At 55.5% G+C, this 23,298-nt stretch overlaps 1 protein-coding gene across 1 annotated transcript in view; it reads right to left on the bottom strand.

Moving 5' to 3' along the window:
• Nucleotides 1-85: 85 nt before the first annotated feature.
• The window catches only part of CSF1R (colony stimulating factor 1 receptor), a 26,568-nt gene continuing 3,355 nt past the window's right edge, over nt 86-23,298 (bottom strand). Inside the window, exons 2-21 of the mRNA XM_070414616.1 lie at nt 22,164-22,424; nt 21,443-21,727; nt 20,228-20,364; nt 19,405-19,564; nt 17,844-18,030; nt 15,069-15,184; nt 14,808-14,928; nt 14,536-14,726; nt 12,796-12,911; nt 7,638-7,764; nt 7,409-7,513; nt 6,815-6,925; nt 6,126-6,276; nt 3,985-4,076; nt 3,810-3,904; nt 2,753-2,875; nt 2,564-2,675; nt 1,966-2,065; nt 1,087-1,195; nt 86-992 (exon numbers count right to left, since the gene is read on the bottom strand). Of these exons, the coding sequence (XP_070270717.1) occupies nt 867-992; nt 1,087-1,195; nt 1,966-2,065; nt 2,564-2,675; nt 2,753-2,875; nt 3,810-3,904; nt 3,985-4,076; nt 6,126-6,276; nt 6,815-6,925; nt 7,409-7,513; nt 7,638-7,764; nt 12,796-12,911; nt 14,536-14,726; nt 14,808-14,928; nt 15,069-15,184; nt 17,844-18,030; nt 19,405-19,564; nt 20,228-20,364; nt 21,443-21,727; nt 22,164-22,424 (2,825 nt within the window). The 3' untranslated portion in view covers nt 86-866. The remainder of the gene's footprint in view (nt 993-1,086; nt 1,196-1,965; nt 2,066-2,563; nt 2,676-2,752; nt 2,876-3,809; nt 3,905-3,984; nt 4,077-6,125; nt 6,277-6,814; nt 6,926-7,408; nt 7,514-7,637; nt 7,765-12,795; nt 12,912-14,535; nt 14,727-14,807; nt 14,929-15,068; nt 15,185-17,843; nt 18,031-19,404; nt 19,565-20,227; nt 20,365-21,442; nt 21,728-22,163; nt 22,425-23,298) is intronic.

Below are 23,298 nucleotides of genomic sequence, written 5' to 3'. Positions count from 1 at the left end.
TGAGCTGGTCACTTGACGTGGAGGGATGGCAGGAGGGCCCAGGGTGTCCGCAGTCCCCCAGAGGCGCAAAGAACCAGAGGCCAGCTGTGTTAATTCTGTTAGTTTAATGCTGACGGCGGCACCCCGCAGCGTGACTGTTAGTTATGATGAGTCAACTTGGGGAAGCGCGTGCTGCTTGCATGGTGTGGCCAGCCACACGGGTCGCCTGTCTTCCAGCTCAGGAGGACGGGGGACTGGGCAGAACACCCCAAACTTTAGCTGCCATCTGGCTCATTATAGCAGTACCAGGTCCAGGGTGGGATGGGGCTGTGGGAAGAAGACCGGAAGGCAGAGACTGGCATGTAAGTTAGATTCTTACAGAGGAGCCACCCTGCTCCGAGGAGTCTGCACCTAGCAGCCTCTGAGTGGCTGTCTGCTCTTGCTGCTCCACTCGGTTAGAGAGGGGGTCCCTCCACTCTAAGGCCCAGGAGCCTTGTTTTCTCAGTATTGGGACAGTTCCTGCGGATGTCATAGGTGTGAAATCAGTCCGTTTCCATCAGGAGAGGGTAGGGAAGGAGTTCCTGGAAATGGGAATAAGGTTAAGAGGGTGAGCTGGGGGTTCTCCCAGTTGGCATAGCGAACATGCAGCCACAGTGTTAAGAACAGAGGGAGGGGAGGGGCTCAGCCCCAGCCCCTGACTGGCAGTGATGACCCAGGTCCTGAAAGTGGATCCCCTCTGATATCTCAGGGGTCCCACATTCCTGAGTTTCAGGGCGGGGCTGTTGAAATGACCAGAGAGACAGAGTCTGTGTTCTCTTTGTGGCGCCCCATCCACGGAGGAGTTGAAGCTCGGAGGAGGGTACAGGCAGTGTCCCCCTGGTGTCACCTCAACAGAACTGGTAGTTGTTAGGCTGCAGCAGGGGCTGGGCAATGTCCCCCTGCTCACAGCAGGCCAGCTGCTCGCTAGAGCTCTCCTCCTGCTCGCTGCTGCTGCTGGGCAGATTGGCATAGCCCTGAGGGAAGGAGAGGCGGGGATGGTCAGTTCTGACTGGACAGCCCCGCCTGGCCTGCTATAGCCAGCCCCACCCTGAGCCTGGCCGCACTTACCTGCTCTCTGCTGTCCTCTTGGGCCTGCTCCTGAAGGAGGAAGCAGATCTGCTGGAAGGTGGGTCTGTGGGTGGGCTCCAGGGACCAGCAGGCCTGCATGATGCTGTATCTGAGACAGGACAGAGGCCGCCTGTGGGTCTGGGGATCATTGCACATGCACGTCCCCTACATACTCTGGGGGGACGTGCATGTGCAATGATCCCCAGTCCCAGCAGAGGTCTCGAAACCTAGTCAGATGAGCTTAGCACGAGACCTGTGCTAAGCCCTTGGAGAAAGGTATCTTCATCATGCCCATTGTGACAGTTGGGAAGAAGCTCAGATGCTTTGTTGCTCAAGCTCCTAAAACAAGAGGGGCTACTCTTATGACCAGCAGGTAGGTATGAAAGGTGGGCTGAAAGAATGAGCAATTGTTTGGCTGTAACAAGAGACTAAAGTGGAGAGAGGGCTGCCAGTGGCATGAATCCACCCTGGCAGGGAGACAGGAGGCTGTGTTGAGAGGGACTGGAGAAAGGCAGCAGGTGACTTCGTGGCCAGCTGGCCTGTGGTGAATGCAGGGAGCCACTGAGCAGCTTCCCCATGGTGGGCCGGCGGTGGTGAGTTATCAGGCTACCCCGCAGATCACCAGGACAGAAAAAATGAGGGAGTGTTCCTTGAGGTCATAATAACAGTCTGAATTCAAAAACTATCCGCGTTAGGACCGGCCCGTGCTGCCTGGGAAACCAGAGGTAACCCTGAACTCTAACAGGGGCTTGTGATGTAGTCCGCTGTGGGGAGACGAAGCTGGCCCTGGAACACTGGGCTGGGAAAGCTGGGTCACATGCCTTTCCGTGCCCTTCAACAGAAGTCGGGTGTCCTCCCTCCCTGGGGCCCTTCCCTTACATGTTCTTGGGTGCGAACGCAGGCTGGGCCATTTGGTATCCATCCTTCACCAGCTTATAGAACTTGCTGTTCACCAGGATGCCAGGGTAGGGGTTCAGCCCTGCGAAGGCCAAGATCACACCGTGCTCAGTACTCCCCCTCCCCATCCCAATCCCACACAGGTCTTGACAAGGTTGGGGTTCCACGATAAGAGAACAGCTCCTCTTAATGAGTGCTATGTGCTGAGCACCGCAAAGGGCCAAGGTTCTAGGAAGCCGAGAACCATCACCCAGCCTTATCACACCTCACAATTCTAGCACAGCCCTTGGAGTAAGAGGCTCTTAGAGGAGTGCATTGAGGGGCTTAGCCCAAGGCCCTGTGCCTAGCACTCCAGAGCACTGGGGCGCTGTGTCTTCAAGGTAATGTATATTGTGGACGTGGGGAAACAGCACTCTAGGAAGCAGAATGGCACAAGCAGACAGATGGGGGAATGCCTGCCGGGATGGAGGGCCTGCCCTGGGCACCAAGCATCCTTGACTAACAGCCTCTTTGACGCAGAAGACACTGCAGGGAACCAAACACAAGCCCCTGGCTGAGCCTGCACTAGGCCGGTGCTCACCGAGCGAGAAGATCTCCCAGAGGAGGATGCCGTAGGACCAGACGTCACTCTGAACCGTGTAGACGCAGTCGAAGATGCTCTCTGGAGCCATCCACTTCACGGGCAGGCGGGCCTGGCACAGCAGACCCCAGTCACCTTGGGTCCTGGCTCACCCTCTCCCCCACTAGGTCCGTCCCTTCCAGCACTCACGTTGCCCTTGACAATGTAGTTGGAGTCATTCATGATGTCTCTGGCCAGCCCGAAGTCCCCAATCTTGGCCACACGCCCACAGGTCAGCAGCACATTTCGGGCGGCCACATCCCGGTGGATGCACTGGGGAAGTGAGACGGTTAGTCTTGGCCTCTCCCTCCCCTCTCTGAGCCCAAAGTGCGGGAGGAGCAGCCAGGCCTTAGAAGGCCTCAGAATCCTCTGTGAGGGAGTGGGCATCAGTCCTAGTCCTGACCCTGACCCTGATTCCTGTCCCTACCTTTTACATGGTCAGACAGTGCAGTGTTTAGAAACCACCATTACTTGGGGCCTTTTGCCTTGACCCAACAGCTGACTAGAGCTGGGTGTGCGTCTACATGGGCCTGGAAGCAGTGAGCCCTGACGCTAAACCTTCGCTGGCCCACATCAGCTCCTAACAGCTGCTGCCATTTTCAGGGTCCTACCCTGCCAGGCCCTTCCCTAATTATCTGCACACATTGTACCGTTTTGACCTCAACCCTGTGATGGTGCCCATTTTAGTTGATGTAGAGGTGGAGGCTCAGCATTTCAACATTGCTCCAAGTCACAGCAAGTAGCAGGGCCAGCATTCAACGACGCCCAAGTCATGCTCTTAATCGAGGAGGACGGTCACCGCTCCCACTCCAGGCACTGCTTCCCGGCCAGAGTGTATTGTGCACATCATCTCAGCCTGCATCTATGCTGGGAGGTTCTGTTATCCCGAGACCGTGTGCTTCACGCCCTTGACAATGGTTGTCACATCCCCACTGTTGACTAAAACTAAAGCCTGTTGTTGAAAGTGGGTGTGCCTCAGCCTCCCGCACACAGGCTTCCTGCGGGGGCTCTGGCGCAGCCTCCCAGCCCCATCCCCCCAGAGCTCCGAGGCTGCAGCCCAGATGCTGTGGCCCATTTGCTTCTGGCACTCTGGCTCCTAACCTGCTCCTTCGTGCTCACTTTCCTCCCACACCCTCCAGACTCATGGAGGTTCAGTGGCCCCCCACCCCTCTGGGAGACCATATGGGGGACCTGATTCCCAACTCACATTCTTGGAAGCGAGGAAGGCCATGCCCTGGGCCACTTGGCACGAGAAGTGGAGCAGGTCCCGCAGTTCCAGTGGCCACTCATCCTTGCCCAGGTCTGGTGTAGGGAGAGGCATCAGGGCAGCCCACCACACCCCTGCCCAGCCCCCAGCAGCCCCTCTCCCTCTCCCTCCTCACCTTGCTCAGAGAAGGAATCATTTGAAGAAGAAGTAGAAACGGGCCTCATCTCCACATAGGTGTCCACACCCTGGCTGGAGAAGCCACTGTCCCTACATAGAGAGGGCCAAGGGCAGTCAGTTCCCATTACGCACTGCCTAGCTCGGGCCTTGGCCTCCAGCCACTCAGCAGGGAAGAGACCTGCCACATTCTGATCACTGGTCCCTGCTCGGCCATCATGTGGGAGCGAACAGCCTGTTCTCTCTGGGCAGCTCTGCCCGTTAGAAATTTCCTCATCTAATGCCAGTCGGCTCCTGGGATTTTCCTCCTGGTCCTGGCTCTGCCTTAAGGGACACAGAGAAGTGGGCTCCCTCTTCCTCACCACAGTCCTGCAGGGATCTGAGCGTATTCTAGAGCTCCTGTGAGCTCTCTCTGTCTAGACAGCGGCTCTTACCCCTGGCCTCACATTAAAACCATCTGCGGAGCTTCAAACACTCCTGTGCCCAGGGGCAAAGCTCAGTCATTCAGTCATCCGTCTTTTCATTCCCTGCAGGCGATTCCAGTGTGCAGCCTGATCGAGGCCCACTGGTCTAGAGTCGTGTTTCTTAAACTAACTCATGTGCATAGACTCACCTGGGAAGTCTTATTTAAATGCAGATTGTGAAACAGCCGGTCTGGTGGCCTGAGAGGGTGCATTTCTAACAGCTCTCTGGTGATGCCTATGAATGAGCCCATGCTTTGGGGGGCAGGCAAGTTTGAGAGTCGTTGCTCTAGAATGAATAGTCACTACTGCTTCTAACATAGCAGCCAATCGAGTTCTGGGCCGCTCACCCTCCTGTCCCCTGGGCAGTAGACAATGTCCATGCTCTAGTGTTCCCCAAAGGAGAACCTGATGTTTCATTTACGGGCTGACCTGGGCAAAAGCATCCCCTCCCTTGGTCTAGAAACTATACTTCTATTACTGTAGCCTGGGATCCCATTGGCAAGATTGGTTCACATGCCATTTGCCCTTTAATCACCCCACTCTGTGGATCCTTTTCCCACCTGCAGATTTGAGGATGGAAGATAATACTTTACTTTGGTTCTCATTTTGATTTGATCTGGCCTGAGGTTCCAGCCAGCAGAGGCCCAGTGTCAGAGGGGTGTCCGAGAATCAGAAGAGGAAGTAGATGCGCCAGCCCCCATATTCAAGGACACTGGATGGGGTGCAATACCCTCCTTCCCCTTTTGCCTCCCCAGGCTTAGCAGCTGACAGTGGCCAGGCTAGGGGCCCAGTGTACACCCTTCTTACTTTGATCCTGCCCCAGCCCCTCCGCAGGCTGGTCCTGAGACTCCACAAGCCCCCAAACAGACTTCCAGGAGAGCAGGGTGGCTCAGGTAGCATGGACCAGGAGTCAAAAGAGCAGCATGGAGTCCAGGCTCCGCCTCTGCCTCTGACTCATGTGTGACAAACTGACCACTTCCTCTCTCTGGTTCCCCATGTGGCTCTGTCCATCTGCCTCTGCGTGGTTTCCAGGAATATCAGCATTACAGAACAACAAGGCCGGAAAGACCCTAAGAGGTTCATCCTCCTGATGACTCGCCTGGGGAAACTGAGGCCCAAGTGCTCCCCTTCACCCAACAACCCACAGACTCTGTCCCCACTTGGTGGTGATGTGGGGACCTGACACTGGCTACTCCTTAGGATAGTGGGTTCTCTGAAGCCCCCAGCAGCACATGCTATGGGGGAAACAGGGCGATTACCCCAAGATCTGCCCATCTCTGGATAGGGCTCCCGACAGTCTTGGTTGATCTTTTACATACATTAACACGTTAAGCGCCCTGTCAGTCACCGATGACTGACACTATACTTTCCAGCTGGAAGACAAAACAGGCTGGGCGCTTAACGTGTTAAAGTGAGGATTTCATTAACATCCATCTCCACCAGACTATGAGCTGCCTATCTTTGCCTCGATGTTCCTAGAAAATAGTAGGTGCTCAAATATTGGAGATAATTAGTAGGAAAACACTTGCCCATCTAACGTGGTGTGACTACTCCCTATGGCGCAGACGGGAATGTGAGGGCCATTAGCCGTCCGACCCTGAGCTGGTGTTGGGGACAGACCTGAGTCAGGCCCCTCCCCCAGTCGTAGCCTCCTTTCTGTCCTTAGCCAAGGCCCTACCTGCGGACGTATTTCTTTTCCAGGTGGATGTTCTTGTAGCCAGGATCCTGGCCCGGACTCAGGCTGGGCCCCAGCATGGCCTCAGCCTTCCTTCGTAGAAAGTTGAGCAAGTCTCCATAGCAACAGTACTCAGTGATGACCAGGACAGGGCCTAGAGTGCCAAGAGAGTGGGTGAGTGCACCCTTCACACAGTCCCCATGGGGCGGGGGCAACGAGGCACCCTGGACTGGGACTTAGGAGCCCCATCTGGCCAAAGCAGAGGAATCTCAACAACCAAACAAAAGAAAAAAAAACACGCTATAGCCAAAGAATTCTTCCCACAAAGCAATCCGAGGCAGCTCCGTAAAGGTCAACGCTCCTATAGAAGAGGATGGGGTGGACATGGGTCCTGACAGGCCCTGGGGCTTCACTCCGGACCCACAGGGCCCAGACATCTGCCCTGTTGGCTCCCTCTCCACGTGACTGACGCCCACTGGGTCTGAGAGCCACTGCTCAGAGCTCCCAGAGCCATCTGCCTGCACAAGCAGCTTGACCAGCTCAGGGGTCTGGAATTTACGGGACGCTGAGGCAGGGGTCCTACCTTCACTATGAGGAGGTGGGAAGTGGAAGATGGACTGAGGTGCCCTGGGGCCCTCAGACACCTGAGAGGCCCCAAGCCCATGGGCCCCATGCCCCCCAGGACCCCTCACCTCCGTGGGTACAGGCTCCCAGAAGGTTGACTATGTTCTCGTGCTGGCCCAGGTGACTCATGATCTTCAGTTCTGACATGAGGGCCTCCTTCTCGTCGGCGTGAGCCGTGGCTGCAAGGAGGGACCACAGGTCCCACAGATGGGGAGAGAGTAGAACATGGAGGGCCACATAGACAGACAGGGGACAGCAAGGGAGCCGGCAGGGGTACCCAGAATGCCAAAGCAATCAGGAGCCAAAAGGGGGAGGAGAAATGTGGACACACAGGTGGGTGTTAGGGAGAGAGAGAGGAGAGATGACCAGTCACTGAGTTGGTCTCAGGTAGCAGGAAGTCAAGCTGTGGCCAGGCCATGGCCCAGGCTGGCTTCTGTGTACCCCAGCTTAGAAGCCCCCCACACCCGGGAGCTAGAGGGAGCCTGGGACTCACCAAGGAACCCAGAGGTGTTCCCTGCAAACCCCAGGTTCTGTCCCCCAGGCTCTGACAGGCAAAAATGTGCATGATCCCTCTTGTGACAACAGGGCATGCAGCCCTTCCCCTAGCCTGCAGCACCTCCCACCGGCTCCCTAAATTCCCCAGGCCCCTTCCCCTCACTCACATTTCAGCATCTTCACAGCCACCTTTAGGACAGCATCTTCCTTGCCCAGTCCAAAGGCTGTGGCCTCTACTACCTTCCCAAAGGCGCCAGCTCCAAGGGTCTTACCTGCCGAACATACAGGCTCCTTAGGTCCCTGGGCGCCTAAACCCTTTTTCTGAGGACCATGGGCTCCCTGCAGTCCATGCTGCCCTCTGACCGGAGGGCCTGCTGGGCCGAGACCCCATCTCACCGAACTGCAGGTTGTTTCGGGGGAACTCCCACTTCTCATTGTAGGGCAGCTGGGTGGGGTCGATGAACGTGTAATTGTTGCCCTCGAAGCTCTCGATGATCTTCCAGCGCACCTGGTACTTGGGCTTCTGCAGAGGGAGAGGGAGGAGGCATGTGGCAGCCAGGCCTGGCAGGATCTTGGATCTCATTCCGACCTCTGAGGGCAGGGGGAGTGGGCAGTCCCATGGCCTTCGGCCTGAGATATCTGGTGAGAGTGGCCGTGTCTTCTCATGCTCATGGCACTGGAGTCCAGTCCCTTCCTGGCTTGGCCTCACCGTGTGACCGTCCCTTCCCCAAACCTCAGTTCCCCTACCTGTGTATTCAAAGAGTTGGAGGGGATCGCCTCTGAGGGCCTTGATGGACCTGATGATTTAGGTAATTCCTGAGCTGGGAGGGAGGTTAGAACTCGAGATCTACCCATCCATCCTCTTATCCAAATATGGTTTGTTTTTATTTTTTAATCGCAGTAAGATACACATAACATGAAATGTATCACCTCGTTCACTTCTGAGTGTGCGGTTCCATAGTGTTAAGTACATTCACATTCATACCGACATCCAGAACTCTTCATCTCGCAAAACTGAAACTCCACATTCTAAACAACTCAGCCCCAGCCCCAGCCCCCAGGCCCCGGCCCCCACCACTCCTTCCACTCAGCTCAGCACTCTCACTATCCCAGTGCCTCACGTAAGCGGAACCAAGCAGATTTGTGCTTGTGTGACACTTAGCACATCTCCAAGGTTCACCCATGATCCTTGGGACTGAATGTCCTTCCTTTTCAAATCTGAATAACATTTCCTTGCAAAGCCTACACTGAGCACCCGCTGTGCCAGGCACTGGGATTCAGAGTTGAGCAAGGTCCCTGCCCCCACGGAGTCTGCACGCTAGTGGCTCAGACAGACATTCACCTCCAATAAACAACTAGACAAGCAGGAAGTTTTCAGATCGCTGTGAGGGGAATAAAGCAGGGAAGCAGGGTAGGTCAGGGAAGGCCCCGAGCAGGAGCAGCAGAGAGGGAGCCAGCCCAGCCCGTGACCTGTGACCGTGACCTGTGACCGTGACCGCGGGAGGGAGCTCAGGGAACAGATGCGGAGGCCTGGGTGGGAAGGGTCCGGGCAAGTCTGAGTGACTGCCAGGTGCTCACCCCCGTGGCTGGAGGGGAGCAGGGGAAGGTTCCAGAGTCAGGAAGGCCTTGAGGTCTGTGGTGAGAGGCTCTGCCCACAGGCAGTGTGGAGGACCTGGCCCTTTCTCCGGCTTTTCATGCTATGCCGACCACCAGCTGGCGCAGGGCTGTTTCTGGGGAGGAGGAGTGGGGGCCTCTCTTTCCTGCCCAGAGTGGCAGCTGCTGGGGGCATCATGCCAGGGGCTGCCCATGAGAAGTGCTGATGGGAGACGGCATGGGAAGCCGGGCTGGGGCAGTGGAGGACACGGAGGCCTCGGGTCAGCAGTCCAGCTCTTTCCTGTCAGTCCCCTTGGGCCCGGGGACCAGCTGGGCTGTGCTTTGCAGCTGGGCTCCTTCCTGGGCACCCAGCTCGGGAGCTACAGGGTGAATGAGTGGGTGTTGGGGAGGAGGGGCCTGTGGCTGTGTGTCTCGCTGGGTTAGAAACAAGACTCCAGTTGCCATGGGGAAGAACTTCCCGAGGTAGTTTGGAAGAAATGCGCATTTAGACACAAGGAAGAGCTTCCGGGTTCTGCTGGGGTGGGGGTGGGGGGACCGGGGGGAGTCCACAGATAAATTTAGACCCTCCCATGCTGGGGCTCGGGAGGAAAGTCTGAAATGGGACAGAGGAAAGGAGAGAGAAACATCGAATTGTTTAGCTACTTATTTATGCACTCATTGGTTGGTTCTCATATGTGTCCTGACCAGGGATCGAACCCACAACCTTGGCCATACTGGGTCGACCCTCTAACCAACCGAGCTGCTCTGCATGGCAAGGAGGGACTTTTGAATCTCAGAGGACTCAAACCTTGCACATGGTGGCTTTCCAGCCCAAAAGACAGTGAGGGAGCCAGGAGGGGGGTCTTTGACCCACCCCCACCCCCACCCCAGGCCACTTCCATCTCCAGGAGCCTCTGTGGCCAAGGCCTGTTTGTCTCCTCGCCACTTCCCCTTCCTCTGTCCCCCGCAGCTGGGCCTGAGTCAGCCCCCTCCCCACCGCTGCCCAGCCAGGCGGGCATCCTGGGGGAGGAGGGGGTGGAAGGAAGAGGAGGTCTGGCTGGAATCTCAGGCCTCTGGATGCCAGGCTCTACACCTGGAGGAAGAGGCCCTCCAACCTGCCTCACGCACCTCCTCGCCTCTTCCTGGCGGGCGGCCCCAGCTCTGCCCTACACCACGCAGGCTGTCCCTGGAAAGGGCTCAGACTCCTCCCAGGGCTTCCACCGCAGGGGCCTCTCCTCCGAAGGAGAACCCTTACGGGAGCTCCCGCCAGATTCCCACCAGCAGTGGCGGTCACTGTAGCCACAGCAGTGCCCATGGCCTCCCCACTAGGCCTGCTGGTTCTGGGCGGGTGGATGTTCTCGGTCTCAGGAAGGTAGAGACCTCGTAACTCCCACAGATACCTAGAGGACCCTCCTTTCACCCCATCTGTCCTTGGTCCCCACAGCTCAGTTCTGACCCCCAGGATCCCGGCCTCTCCCGTAGCCTCCCCGTCCCCTTCGCTCCTCCCTGCCTCCTCCTGTGCCCGCCTCCCTGCCTGCTGACTCCTGCCTTTCTCTTCCCCCTTAGCCCTCCTACCCTGTGGTCTCTCTGGGGGCCAGAAAGGCGATGACTCAGCCTGAGGCAGAAACAGCCCTTCCTCCAGACAGGGCCACCCCCCCCCCCCCCCCCCAGCCAAGGCAGTGAGGACTGACCAGGCTGGGTCCCCAGCGAAGGGGCAAGGCTCAGAACCCCGGGGGGCAAAACAGGAGAACTGGGCTGCAGGCCCTGAGACGGGCGATGGGCCATCTTGACCCCTCAAGGTCTTGTCCCAGGGGATGCCCTCCTTGGCCGTGCGTGGGCTCAGGGGGCAGTTTCATTTCCTGGGTGGGGAATGAGGTGACTGGGAGTACATCGTCCAAAAATGGTCCCACAGAGAGAGGATAATGTGTCCCGAAGCCACGGCCAGTCAAGGGGACGGGCAGCCCGAGGCAGAAGGGCCGGAGGGGGAACTGGACACTTCTCTGGAATCTCTGCCGCTGTCCTGGGCCGGGGAGGATGCTCTGCGGGGCACTGGGAGGCAGTTTCAGTTCCATATAAGGAAGAACTTTGAAGTCAGAGCTGCTCAGACAGGGAACGGGTGGCCACAGAGTGAGTGAGGTCCCGTCCCTGGAGGTGGGCGAGCAGGCCCAACACCACTTCGGGCGTGTAGTCAAGGAGATGCCCAACCTCAGACGCCCCTCCCATCCCAAGAGGCATGAGCTCACTTGGGTGCCCGGGCAACTTCCTCCTGGGACGAAGGGTGTATAGCTCCCATTCTGAGCACTGTCTGTGCCCAGCACCCTGTGGAGTCCCCGTGGAGACAGCTGGTGGGGTGGCTGCCATTACTGACTCCATTTCACGGATGGAGACAACAAAGGCTTAGAGACAACACTTTTTCCTACTCCCACAGCCAGAGACACAGGCAGAAGAAGGATTCAGACCCAGATCCGTCCAATTCACAGCCCCTGGCTCTTAGACCATCAGTAGGCTCGTGGAATGTCAGAGGAAGAGGGCTGTTAAAGGCCCCCAGTTCCAAGGTACAGGTGGGGAAACTGAGGCCCGAGAGAGCAGTGAGTCAGCCGAGGTCATATGATAAAACAGCGTCAGAGATGGACCCAGATCCCCAAAGTCTTGACCTGGGGCCCTGGTTTCTTGGGGGCTCTGCTCTGAGCTGGTGCTGGCATGACAGAGAGAGCCAAACCCATATCCCATCCAGCCTATCTTCTTCAAGTCCTCTTCTCACACTAAAAACTCCCAGGTAGGTGTAGGGGAATGTTTCACCCCTAAGTCATATCACTACCCTGTTCAACCCCCTGACGGCCCCGAGCCTACAGGATGAGGTCCAACCCCTCAGACCCCCAACCTGTTCCCCACTGCTTCCTCTTCTGGGTGCCAATGTCTCCAGAACTCACCTCGGGCTTCCCCACCCTTTACACACATTGCCCTCGTCCCCAGAGACACCCCTTTCCCAAATCTGCCTCTCCTGCTGCTCCCCTCATCCTCCAGAGCTTGTCCCACCCACGCCAAGCCACCACCTCCAAGCGGAGGAGATCCCTCCCCTGCTGGCCTCCCCTGTCCTCTGGCCTGGCCTCGCAGCATCTGATCACACTGGACCTTTTGTGGAGGGAGGCCAGGTGCTGAGACGGCAGATATGGTGTGGGAGGTGCCTGGAACCCCTTGGGCAGGTTCTTCAACCTTCCCGAGCCTCGGTTTCCATAGTCCCTGCCTTGGGGTGTTGTGAGGATAAAATAAGGTGATTCAGTGTCTCACATAACGGTTACAACTGGCTTTTTACAGACCAGCCTCTGCCACTGACCAGCAGTAGACCAGGGCAGCTGTCTCCACCTTTGGGACCCTCAGCTCCGACTGTAAAGTGGGGTTAGTGATACTACCTGCATGTGTGGCTGCTGAGGGCATTGAACGAGAGGGTGTGGGTAACACACTTTATAAAAAATGCCCCTGAAAGCACATTCCTGATTGTGCACTCAGAGTGACAGGCACTGCACCAAACGTCAACGTGTGATAAATAGCAGCTTTGAGTAATAATATGAAATAACGAAGAGGCCTTCCTCCTCCACTAGACCTTCACTGCCGGAGGGTGAGACACAGGCTCGGCCTGTGTTGTCCTCTCTGAGAACCCCTGGCTGGGACAGGATCCTGTGCTTACTCTTCCACAGCACCCGTCCCTTTCCTTAGAGCATCTTTCGTCCTCCCTGTCTGGTGAATTGATTATCGACCGCATCCTGCACCCCAAGTGGGCAGAGGATCCCAGCACCCAGCCCACATTGGTATAGAGTAGGCGCCCACTAAAGAGCTGCTGGCTAAATGACTGGAGGGCAAAATGAGTGGGTGCTCGGGGGCGCGGGCGGCCTGCAGGAGGCCTGGCGGTGCTGCCCCAGGTCCACGTACTCGGGGCCTGGCTGCCCGCCCTGCACAGACTCACCTGCTTGTACTTGTACAGAAGCAGCAAGAGCAGCAGCAGCAGCAAGGCCATGGTGGACATGCAGGCGACCAGCACAGGCGTGAAGAGGGGCTCACCCAGGAGCTGCATGCTGGCTCCTGCAGGGGGCGGGGGGAGGGGGCAGAGGAGTGAGTGGGCCTCTGTGACCCCGACTCCACTGAGAACAGGTCAGTGCCTGGTCTGGAACACAGTCGGTTCTCAGTAAATACTTTGAACAAAGTGTCCTCTCACCTGGAAGCCAGCCGAGCCTCAGGGAGCCTCTCGAAGACCATCCCCAGCCAGTGGCAGGGAGGATGGGTCCCCAGCTCTGCTCATGCCCAGAGTCACAGCCTTTCGTGTCTGGGGGAGCCCCTTATCACACAGTGCCCCCCTGCAAGGATAAGGATCCCCTCTGCAGCAACCTGGCCTAGTGCCTAACCTTGGCTTGTGGGCGCATGCACTTGCGTGCGTGCGCACGCGCACACACACACACACACACACACACACACACACACATACCACCCCTCCTGACAGGGTTCACCACTTACACCTCTGGGCAGCTCAAACAGAAAGACCTAGACTCTAGCCTGAAATCCACCTTCCTGGCTGTCCCCTGCTGCTTCCCTGAGTGCCCTTTGGAACTACGCAGCCCTTCTGAGGGTCTGAAAGCCAGGTTCATGGCCCCTGGGTCTCCTCTTCCCAGGTCGGTAACCCCAGTTCTCTCCATGTTTTGAAAGACGTAATTCCCATCACCTTGCCTAGATGAATAGCATGGGTCTGAAGCCAAATCTCACCTCCGCTATGTAGGCGGTGTGTGACATTGAACTTGTGACTTCTCCCTAAGCCTCAAGTTCATCATCTCCAAAGTCAAAGGAAATGAGTGCTGACCTCCTAGGGGCGAGCCATTTCACTGAGACAGTGCCTACGGAGCTTAGCACAATGCCCGGCACAGGGAGACTAAGGCGGCCGCAGCAGCTGTGTGTGGAGTCGGCCCTGCTCAGGGGCCAGCTCTGAGCCAGACAGAGGTTCCCACTCTGTCCTTTCTGGGCCCAGAGAGCTTGCTAGGCCTGGCACACGGGTGCTAAGACCTGCTTGTCAGAAGTCCGAGGGTGCTGTGGGCCTCTGCGCAGATCGGAGAGCTACCCACATGGAGCCTTTGAACAACTTAGAGAAAGGCATCCCTTCCTCTCTACAGGGGCAGCCTGCGTCAGCCGGGGCTGGACAGCGGACAGCCCACACTCAGAGACCTCGAAGGACGGGACAGTGTCTGGCAGGAAGGGGCTCGGGGAGGGATGGAGAAGGCCGCCAAGGCTGGCCTGGGGTGGGCTTGGACTGTGTGCACTTGCCGTTGCCTGTCTCCCTCGCCAGGCTCTAAGCTGCATGGAGGCACGCTCCCTGCACCTCGTGAGTGCCTGGGACGCAGCAGATGCCAAATACACACCCGCCAAGTAATGCATGAGTTCAAGTGCAGGGCATGAGCAGAGGGGCCGGTTAGGGTGTGCTGGCTTCAGGCTGCTGTCTCTCTGGACATCTCTCAGCTTCCCCTCCCCTCTCCCCCTACCTCCAGTCCTGGGGGTTCTGGACTCCCCATCTGGCCCTTTCAGGAGGGGCCTGGAGTGGGACCCACAGAGGTAGGACTCGGTTTGGTTGGGACGAGCTCCATGTTAGAACTCTGGCTCCCTGAGACGGGCAGCTTCCTGGGCCCCAGTCCTGTCCCACCTGGAGGGGCGGACGCAGGCTCACCTACAGAGATGGGCTGGAAGGCGTGGGAGCTGTTCCCCGCACGGTTGTGGGCCCTGCACTCGTACGTCCTGTTGTGTTCCAGCGTCCCCACGGGCAGCAGGCTCTGGACAGTCACCTTGTGGAAGGGCTCCTGGCTCAGGACCTTGGTGTGTGGGTCCTCAAAGACCTGCAGCACCTGGGCCTCATCGCATCTGGGAAGAGCAGAGTGTGGTTCAGGGTTTCAGGGTGCCCACCCCTCATTCCAGGTGAGAAGGCAAGAGGAGTCCACTTACCTATCAGTATGGCCCCTGCACAGCAGCCACGTCACGTTGGGCTGGGGGTACCCAGAGGCGTCACAGAGTATGGCACCAGAGCCATTGACAGGGCTCCACGTGACCCTCACCTCAGGGGGGTCTGAGGAGGAAAGGAGGTGTGAAAGAGGGAGGGGTCAGCCCAGAGGCCCCAAGTCCTGTTGCCTGACCCCTGGCTCTGAGCTTCCTCTCCCAGCTGGTTTCTCCAGGACCTCATGTCCCAGCCCCCACTCCATCACTCACAGAGAAGGGTGAGCTCGAAGGTCAGGGCATCCTCGCCTCCGGCGTTCCTGGCCAGGAAGGAGTAGCGGCCGGCCTCAGAGGGCTTCAGGCGAGGCAGGGAGAGGGTGGAGGTGTACCTGCATGAGAGGGGCAGACGTCTGGGTGAGCCCAGTGTGGTCCCCACAGGACAGCGGGCTCAGACAACCATCCTAACAGGCGTTGTTTTATTTTTGGTAAAGTGTCCAGGCCATAGAAGCCTTGGCTGAGCCAGGAACCCAGGCCGGGTGCCAGGAGACACGGGAAAACCATCAACCCGATTTTCTTCATCGGCTCTCTTATGAGTAAAGCAGTTTTACTCTGAGGTTTAGTAGAGGAGAGGTCTGTGAAGTGCCGACATTGGGAGGCACATCACAGGCCCCACTGAGTGCACCTGCTTCCGCCACTACCACTGAGCTAAGCCATCCCTACTGAGAACGCTAGCACCAGGCCAGCTGCCATCCCTGAGGCTCCAGTCCTGCCCAGAGGAACTGGGAGAGGAATGAGAAGCAGGATGTAGCTATGGGGCTATAGAGACCAGGGGCCAAATCCTGGTGTTGCCACTTCTCAGCTGTATGACCTTAGATAAGTACTTAACCTCTCTGATCCTTCTCTTCCTTTTCTGTGAGGCAACACTGATGGAAATTAATTCACAGACTCGGCCTGAGGATTAAAGGGCTATGTATTCAGAGTGCTTGACACACTCATTGTATGCACTAAATTTAAACAGCTGATTGCAGGTAATATTTTTTTTCTTACTCTCTACTTTAAAATTTATCCGTAATGGGCATGTATTGTTTAGGCCATGAAAAAGTTTTAAAAAATAAATTATAGCAAATTACCAGCTCTTCTTTATAAAATGTCTGTAGCCACGAACCAAGACTATAATACACTAGAGGCCCAGTGCACGAATTCATGCGTGGGTAGGGTCCCTTGGCCTGGTTGGCAATTGGGGCCCATTGGGGCCATCTCACCCAGTCCTGATCCGGGACGATGGGGGCCGGCCTGCCAGGGAAGGACCATGGGAGGACTCCAGGGCGTGTCTGGCCCTCTTGCCCAGTCCCGATTGGCCGGATCCCAGTAGCAACCTAACCTACTGGTCAGAGTGTCTGCCCCCTGATGATCAGTGTGTGTCATAGTGACTGGTTGAGGGGTCAACCAAATGGTTGACCGATTGGTCATACACTTAGAATATTATGCTTTTAGTATTATTATATAGGATGGTATTCAAAGGACAATCTTGCCCAGACCTTTGGCTGAACCTTTCTACATGGGTCTTTTTTTGTGATAACTAACATTTACCTCTTAAACTGAAAGAATTAAACTTCTATGGATGACTCAAAGTCACCATTAGGAACACACCCATCACATGAGCCTAGTGCCATGGCTGTTTGGTGCGCAGGCTTGACTGCCTTGCGATGCATGGCCCCAGACTACTGTTTGAGGGCTCCCCCTGGTTCCTTTCTGCAATGTTCCTGTTGCATATGGATCCCTGAAATCTGTCCATAAACCCCCTTCTCAGGGATCTTTAGAATCCAGATTCAGAACTTCTGCTTTAGGTGAGAGGAAGCTAGGAATTCTGGCCATAAAGGATAAAGGAACTGGGAGGAAGAAGATGAGGACAAGGGAACATCCTTGTAGATTCTAATGACTGACAAGCAAGAGTCCAGGAGCCAATGAGGTCTGGGTTCAGAAGCTAGAAAGAACCCCAGAGAGTTTGGGATTAGAAAGGTGTCTGAGGGATTCTCTAGCCCAGGGATAGCAAACAGGTCTGCTCTCATGAGCCAAATGTGATGGAAATACTGCCTGGAAACTGTTGAGAAGGACTCTGAGGTTACATAGACTCTGTAGGCAGCGGCTTAGGGACATCTGTCGTGAGTATGGAAGGGGATGTTATCACACACACACTATATACTTGCTGTCCTTGATCGAACTGTACGCTCTCATTCAAATAGATCTGGGTAAAGAAATATTGATTTAACCTTTTTTTTTTTTTTTAAATCATTAAAGAGTATTAGTGTTCCCCTTATGGAGGAAACACTTGTTTAGAAAGCTACCTGGTTAGACCACTTTGGGTGGGAAAATAAGACCCGAGGACACAGGCCACAAAGAGACAGGACAAATAGATTCCTAGAATGTTGTGCATGTGGGAAGAGCAGGATTCTTGGAGAAGAGAAGATGTTGTCAAATAGCACTTTATGAGAAGAGTTTGAGCCTGCTGTGGAGTGGCCTGTGAGAAATGATCAGGGCTGGGTAGTCACAGGCCTTTAAAGAACTTCAGATGTATCTGTGACTGGGTGGTGTGAATTCCCTCTGCCCCACCCCCAAACCTGTGCATCTGGCAGATACCCTGTGCAGTCATTATTAGGAACATGTCGAGGAGTGGAAATCACGGGCATTGTCTTCCACATTTGGATCAGCCACGAAGGAGGAGGATGAAAGAGACTGAGTCCTTGCATAACCATGAAAATGCACAGCCCCAAGAAATGGTAGAATTCTTGAGGGCATTCCCCAAGGATGTGGTGTTTCCGTGTTGGTGGAAGACTTAAACAGAGGGGTATGCAAATTTGATCTAAATCTCAAACATAGATGACTGACATTTAGTTTCTACACAGTCAGGGAAAGTGAGAGACAGAAAGGGGAAGGAACTCACTCCAGGTCACACAGCAAGGTTGAGACATGACCCAAATGTCCTGACTCCTGGCTGAAGTATTCCCCATCCAGCTGTGGGGCTATGCAGATGGGAGCTGTGGTTGGTACCTGTATGTTTCCTTGTGGGCGTCAAAATTGAGCTTGGGCTGATGGTCAGAGAAGGGTCCCCCGTAGGTCCAGTTAAAGCCTTGTAGGTCCGGGTAGGCCTCCACTGTGACTTGGAGATTGAGCTTCTCACCCAAGGCCACTTCCTGGAGGAGGTTCTGCTTAGAGGTCAAGGTCAAGTAGGCACTCTCTGGAAAGCAGAACACATAGAGATCTGGCATTAGTGGGATGATGTTCTGGTCTGCTTGTTCATTTGGTCATCTACCCATTGATCCAGTCATTTATCCATTGATCCAGTCATACAGGAGTAGGACCCTCCTGTGTGCCTACAATGCATCAGGCCCACAGTCCCCAACCCGTTAACCAGTGCTTGCTCTCTGACATCTCTCTTTCCACCACCCACCACAGAAGCCCAGGGTTCCAAACTCTTCTCCTCACTGAGTCCCTGGGAAAACTCCTATCCTCTCTCCTTATTTTCATAATTAAGAGGTTGAATATATCTGTGGCTATCACTTTTTGAAAAAACTTGTAGCAAGTAATGCCCAACTAATGTGGGTCATTGGTTGAACCAGGAGGTCATGGTTCGATTCCTGGTCAGGTAATATGGCGGGGTTATGGGCTTCATCCCGTGTGGGGCATGCAGGAGGCAGCCAATCAATGATTCTCTTTCATCATTGATGTTTCTATCTCTCCCTCTCCCTTCCTCTCTGAAATCAATAAAAAAAAAATATATATATATATTTTAAAATTATAGCAGTAAAAAAGTCTGTTTTTGGGTTTTTTTCCCACATGCCCCCATCCATTTCCCCTTCTTCTGGTAATAATTAAGTCAATGTGGCTTCCATATCCAGCTCTAAAGTGAGCATGTGACTCAGGCCAGCCAATCAGAGTAATGTATCACCTTTGGACCATTGATTGGTTTGGGGTAGGCATGTGAGTCCATGAATTCATGACACTCATTTTCATGATGTTTGTTGGGACTCTGGGAAAAGAGAAGACCTCATTCTACTGGGGTTATCATCCCTGGTGCTTTTTGGGGTTCTACAAAAAAAAATTACAGCTGAGAGTTGAGAAGGAACAGAATCTTGTCCACATCATTTGAACACCTAGATCCAACTGTACCTGAAGCTCTTATCAATGGGCTTTTTAGCTATAAGGCCTATAAAACACTCTTTTGATTAGGCCAGTTTGAGTTGGTTTCTGCTCCCTGTACCTAAAAGAGTCATAACTAGTTTGTTTTAATTAAATCTTGCATAAATTAAAATCAAGCTACTCTGGGAGTCTGAGGAGGAAAGGAGAAGCAGAAGAGAGAGGGAGCTCCAGAGGCCTTAAGTCCCCTCAGTATTGTAGGACACCCTGCACTTCCCCCATGATCACATTGGGTGAGCATTGTCTGTTCACGTGTTTATGTTTCGTGAGTGTCCCAGGCCTAAGGTAAGGGGATTCTAGCAGAGATATTCTGAACAGTGCCTTCTTCTCTGCCATCAGCTCCCTCCTCAATCCCTTATGTGCCTCCCTCACCCCAGGATCCCTGCTAACCCTCCCCCACCTTCTTGATGCTCACCTACCACCCGGAAGACCATGGAAGTGGAGTGGACGCCCTGGGCATTGGTGGCCACACAGGTGTAATTGCCAGCATCTTCAAAGTCTACTTGATGGAGGTTGAGGGTCAGGACTTTTTGGTAACGGTCATCATGAAAGTCGTTGTGTTCAAAGATATTGAGCTGCAGCCAGAAGAAATGGAAATGGTATATACCAAGGTTGTTTAGGGGGTAGGAAGATTTGGGTTCAAATCCTCATCCTTTAAGTATTATTATCTTCCTTTCCTTGGGCAAGGGACTGAACTCTAAGCCTCAGTTTCTTCATGTGTAAAATGGGACTAATACTGGCCCCGTGCTTCCAGGGCTGCAGTGAAGAGGGAATGAGATGTTATATGCACATGGTAGGCACAGTGGGATGGGAGGAAGTTCTCAGAAGCAGCCTAATGCCATTCCCCGCTGGGAACACTCCCTCTCCTCCCTCTCTCCCAAAGAAAGTCTTTCTGAAGTAGCCCTTATATCCCCGGGCTTCACAGGTGGCCCAGGAACCTCATACTAAGTCAGAAGTGAACCAACATCAGGCCCTTGTCTACAGGCTGGGGCAGAGGTCATGGGTCAAAGGAGTAGAGTATCACCTCCCCTGCCACCCCACAATCTTCAGCGGCATGAGCCGGAGTCCTGGTTTTGGATGATCACTAGTGACATCCTGGGTGAGTCCACTCCCCTCTCTGGACCTGGGCCACCTGCTCAGCCCAGAGGACGAGTTAGTGTGGGGCTGGGCTACATCCTGCAGGGCCTGGTACTGGGAAGATGGGCAGGCTCCACCCTGCTGCCCCCCCGGGGGCTGACCGTGGTGTTTCCGCGTTGGAGGAAGACCCCAAACTTGATATCAACGTTGCTGGCTGAGCACACGATCTGGGCAGCCTCTCCTCGAATCCGCACCAGCTCTGCAGGCTCCAGTGTCACAGTCGGGGGTCCTGGAACGACTGAGGCCGGGGAAGCGACCCATGAACACTCAGGCCAGAGCTGTTGCTCTGCTCCCTGCCATGGGCCAGGCTACCGGCCAGGGCCCCCACCACGTTCCCATCCGAAATCCTGGGGGGCACCCTTGATGCTTCAATTTCCCCGCCACCAAGTCTTATCTCCTAAAGAGACTTTGAAAAGTCACTTCTCTCCATCACCACCTCTCCCCAGCCTCACCGCCCTCTCTGCTCGAACCCTGCAGCCGCCACCCGGAAGGTCTCCCTCTTCCCCTCCGACCCTCACAGCAGCCAAAGTGAGCAGTGAAGGGAAATTGGGTCCGGCCTTTCTCCGGTGCCAATATTCAGTGGCTTCCTGTCACTCTCAGAATAAGTCATTGTCCTTCCCACATGCCCAGGGCCCCAGGCCCTGCTCCTGACCACCCGCCACCCTGCGCTCACACTGCAGCCACAATGGCCTTCCCACTGCAGACCCTAGTGCCCAACCCTCCCTCCTAGATTGTTCTCTCCTCCACACTCCGAATGGGTACCTGTTCTCACCCTTCAGATCTTCAGCTCAAAAATTCCTCAGAAAGGACTTCTGTGACCAGTTAGCCTCACACCTCTCCCTACGCCCCCCCCCCCCCGCCCCCCTGCTCCCCACACACAGCCAGCTTTCTCCAGCTGGGTTTCTTGTTCATCACAACTGGTACATTATTTACTTTCTCTCTGGTGGATATCCCGAGCCTCTAGCCCAGTGCCTGGCACAATGTAGACACTGAATTAATATCTGTGGCTCCCCTCCCCCATCCTCACACACCCGATTCCATCACCTTGTTAATGGCTTTCCAAGCATATTCCCTGGACTGAGCCGGTTCTGCCCACTGAGTTTTTTACTTGTGTGGTCTGTCTCCCGCCCAACACACCTTGCTTGTCTCGCCCCACGAGGTGGCCCCTAGCTGACTGTGGCACAATTGGAAGGAAGAGGCGAAAGAAGGGGGGTACCCCCTACGTCCCATCAGGCCCGGCCCAGCTCCCACGAGCATGGTGGCCAGCCCTCCGTCCCTGCCCACCAGGCCTGGCCTGCCCCTCCCGGTCCACGCACCTTTCTGCACTTTGAGACGGATGGCGAGCGATGTCACCATCCTGCCGGCTACTCGAGCGCTGCATTGGTAATTCTGACTCTCAATGAACTTGGCCTTGTGGATCGTGAAGCCGTATCGGGGTGAGAAGGAGTAGTTGGTTTGGCGCAAGACCTGCCGGTTACGGTCCCGCATCAGCGTGACACCGGCCTCCAGCGCCGGGTCGGTGAGCAGGCAGGGCAGCAGGGCATCCTGGCCCTCGAACACCTTCACTTCCTGGGACAGCAAATTCCAGGGCCGAGCAGGGTCTGGGGTACAGCGGGACACAGGGTCACAACTGCCCTCCCTCTACCAGGCCAAACGTCTCTGGACCTTGGTGACAGGGAGGCTCAGAGATGCCGAGCATTAGCCTCAGGTCACCCGACACCAGGGAAGCTACGCTGATGCTTCGGAGTGGGGGCTTTGGAGCCAAGTCCAGCCCTACTACCTGCTGCTGTGTGAGCTTGAGCACCTGACTCAGCCCCTCTGAGCTCTGAAAAATGGGCATCATATGGAACCTACCTCACAGGTTTATTGTAAAGACTACAGTAAATTAGAAGCGCTGCCGCAGGTCCTCGTTTGTGGCAGACACGTGGTAAGGCGGAGCTGGTTTTTTATGATGGGCAGCTTTAAGGCCCAGCCCTCCTGCCCATTCCTGCTGGGGCTGCTAGGCCAGGCCTCTCGGGCGTGGGCCCGAGTCCTCACCTTTGACGTAGAGGTGAATGCTGGCGCTGCCCCCTAGGGAGTCTCCAGGCTCTGTGCAGCGATAGGTCCCCGTGTTTTGGAAAGTGGCGTTGTTTGTGGTCAGGATGCTGCTGGGGGCATCTGGGTCCAGGGTCCAGTGGGGGTAGGAGATGGGGCCGACCCATTCCACGCTGCCGTTGCCCACACATCGCAGGGTCACGGTCGCGCCTGGCTCCACAACCAGCTCAGGGACACTGGGTTCTATCACCGGGACCCCTTGAGCTGGTAGAGGGAAGAGAACAGACAGAAGTGAGGCCTCAGGTGACAGCCCCTGGGCTGTTCCCTGCCTCTGAGATGGGTGCTGCCTGGCAGGGGGGGTGCTGGGGCAGGGGTTCAGCTGTGACTTGCAGGATCACCTTGAACAAGTCTCTACCCCTTTCTGGTCAAGTCTCTGACGTCTCTGGCACCCAGCAGGCCCCTCCTCTGAGAAAGAAGGACTGGAAACTTTCTAGGCCTTCCACCAGCCGCTGTCCCTCGGGGGCCCCTAGCCCCTGCCTCGCTTGGACTTCCCAGCTCCGACTGCATCGTTCTTCTCCCAGGAGCAGAGTCCTCCCGCCTCCGGAGGGGGCTGCAAACTTAGTGCCACACGTAGGGCCTGGCTCAAAGCAGGGGCTCAAACAGGGAAAGGAGGCGACGGATGGATGGGAAGTTCACGGCCAAGTCCTCCAACTTAATTCACACGGGGAAGAAGAAGAGGTGTAGGATCTTGGCCCAGCAGAATGTAAAAGGTTTTAATTCTTCTGTGTGCCCGCTCCCACCATTGGACATCTGGTCTGCAGCACAGTGGGATGGTTCAGAGGCTCCGTGCCTCAGTTTCCCCACCTCTAAAACTAGGACAATAATTGTACCCATGTTTTGGGATGTTGGGAGGTTTAAATGTATAGAAAGCCTCCAGTGGTTCTCAACCTGTGGGTCGCGACCCCTTTGGCGGTCGAACGACCCTTTCACAGGGGTCGCCTAAGACCATCCTGCATATCAGATATTTACATTACGATTCATAACAGTAGCAACATTACAGTTATGAAGTAGCAACGAAAATAATTTTATGGTTGGGTCACAACATGAGGAACTGTATTTAAAGGGCCAGAAGGTTGAG

Source organism: Myotis yumanensis, unplaced genomic scaffold (assembly GCF_028538775.1).
Source record: "Myotis yumanensis isolate MYYU_CA2020_CCGP unplaced genomic scaffold, mMyoYum1.0.hap1 SCAF_5, whole genome shotgun sequence".
Classification (NCBI taxonomy): Eukaryota; Metazoa; Chordata; class Mammalia; order Chiroptera; family Vespertilionidae; genus Myotis; species Myotis yumanensis.
The sequence above is the reverse complement of the archived record's forward strand: the minus strand, read 5'-3'. Positions and strand labels throughout refer to the sequence as shown.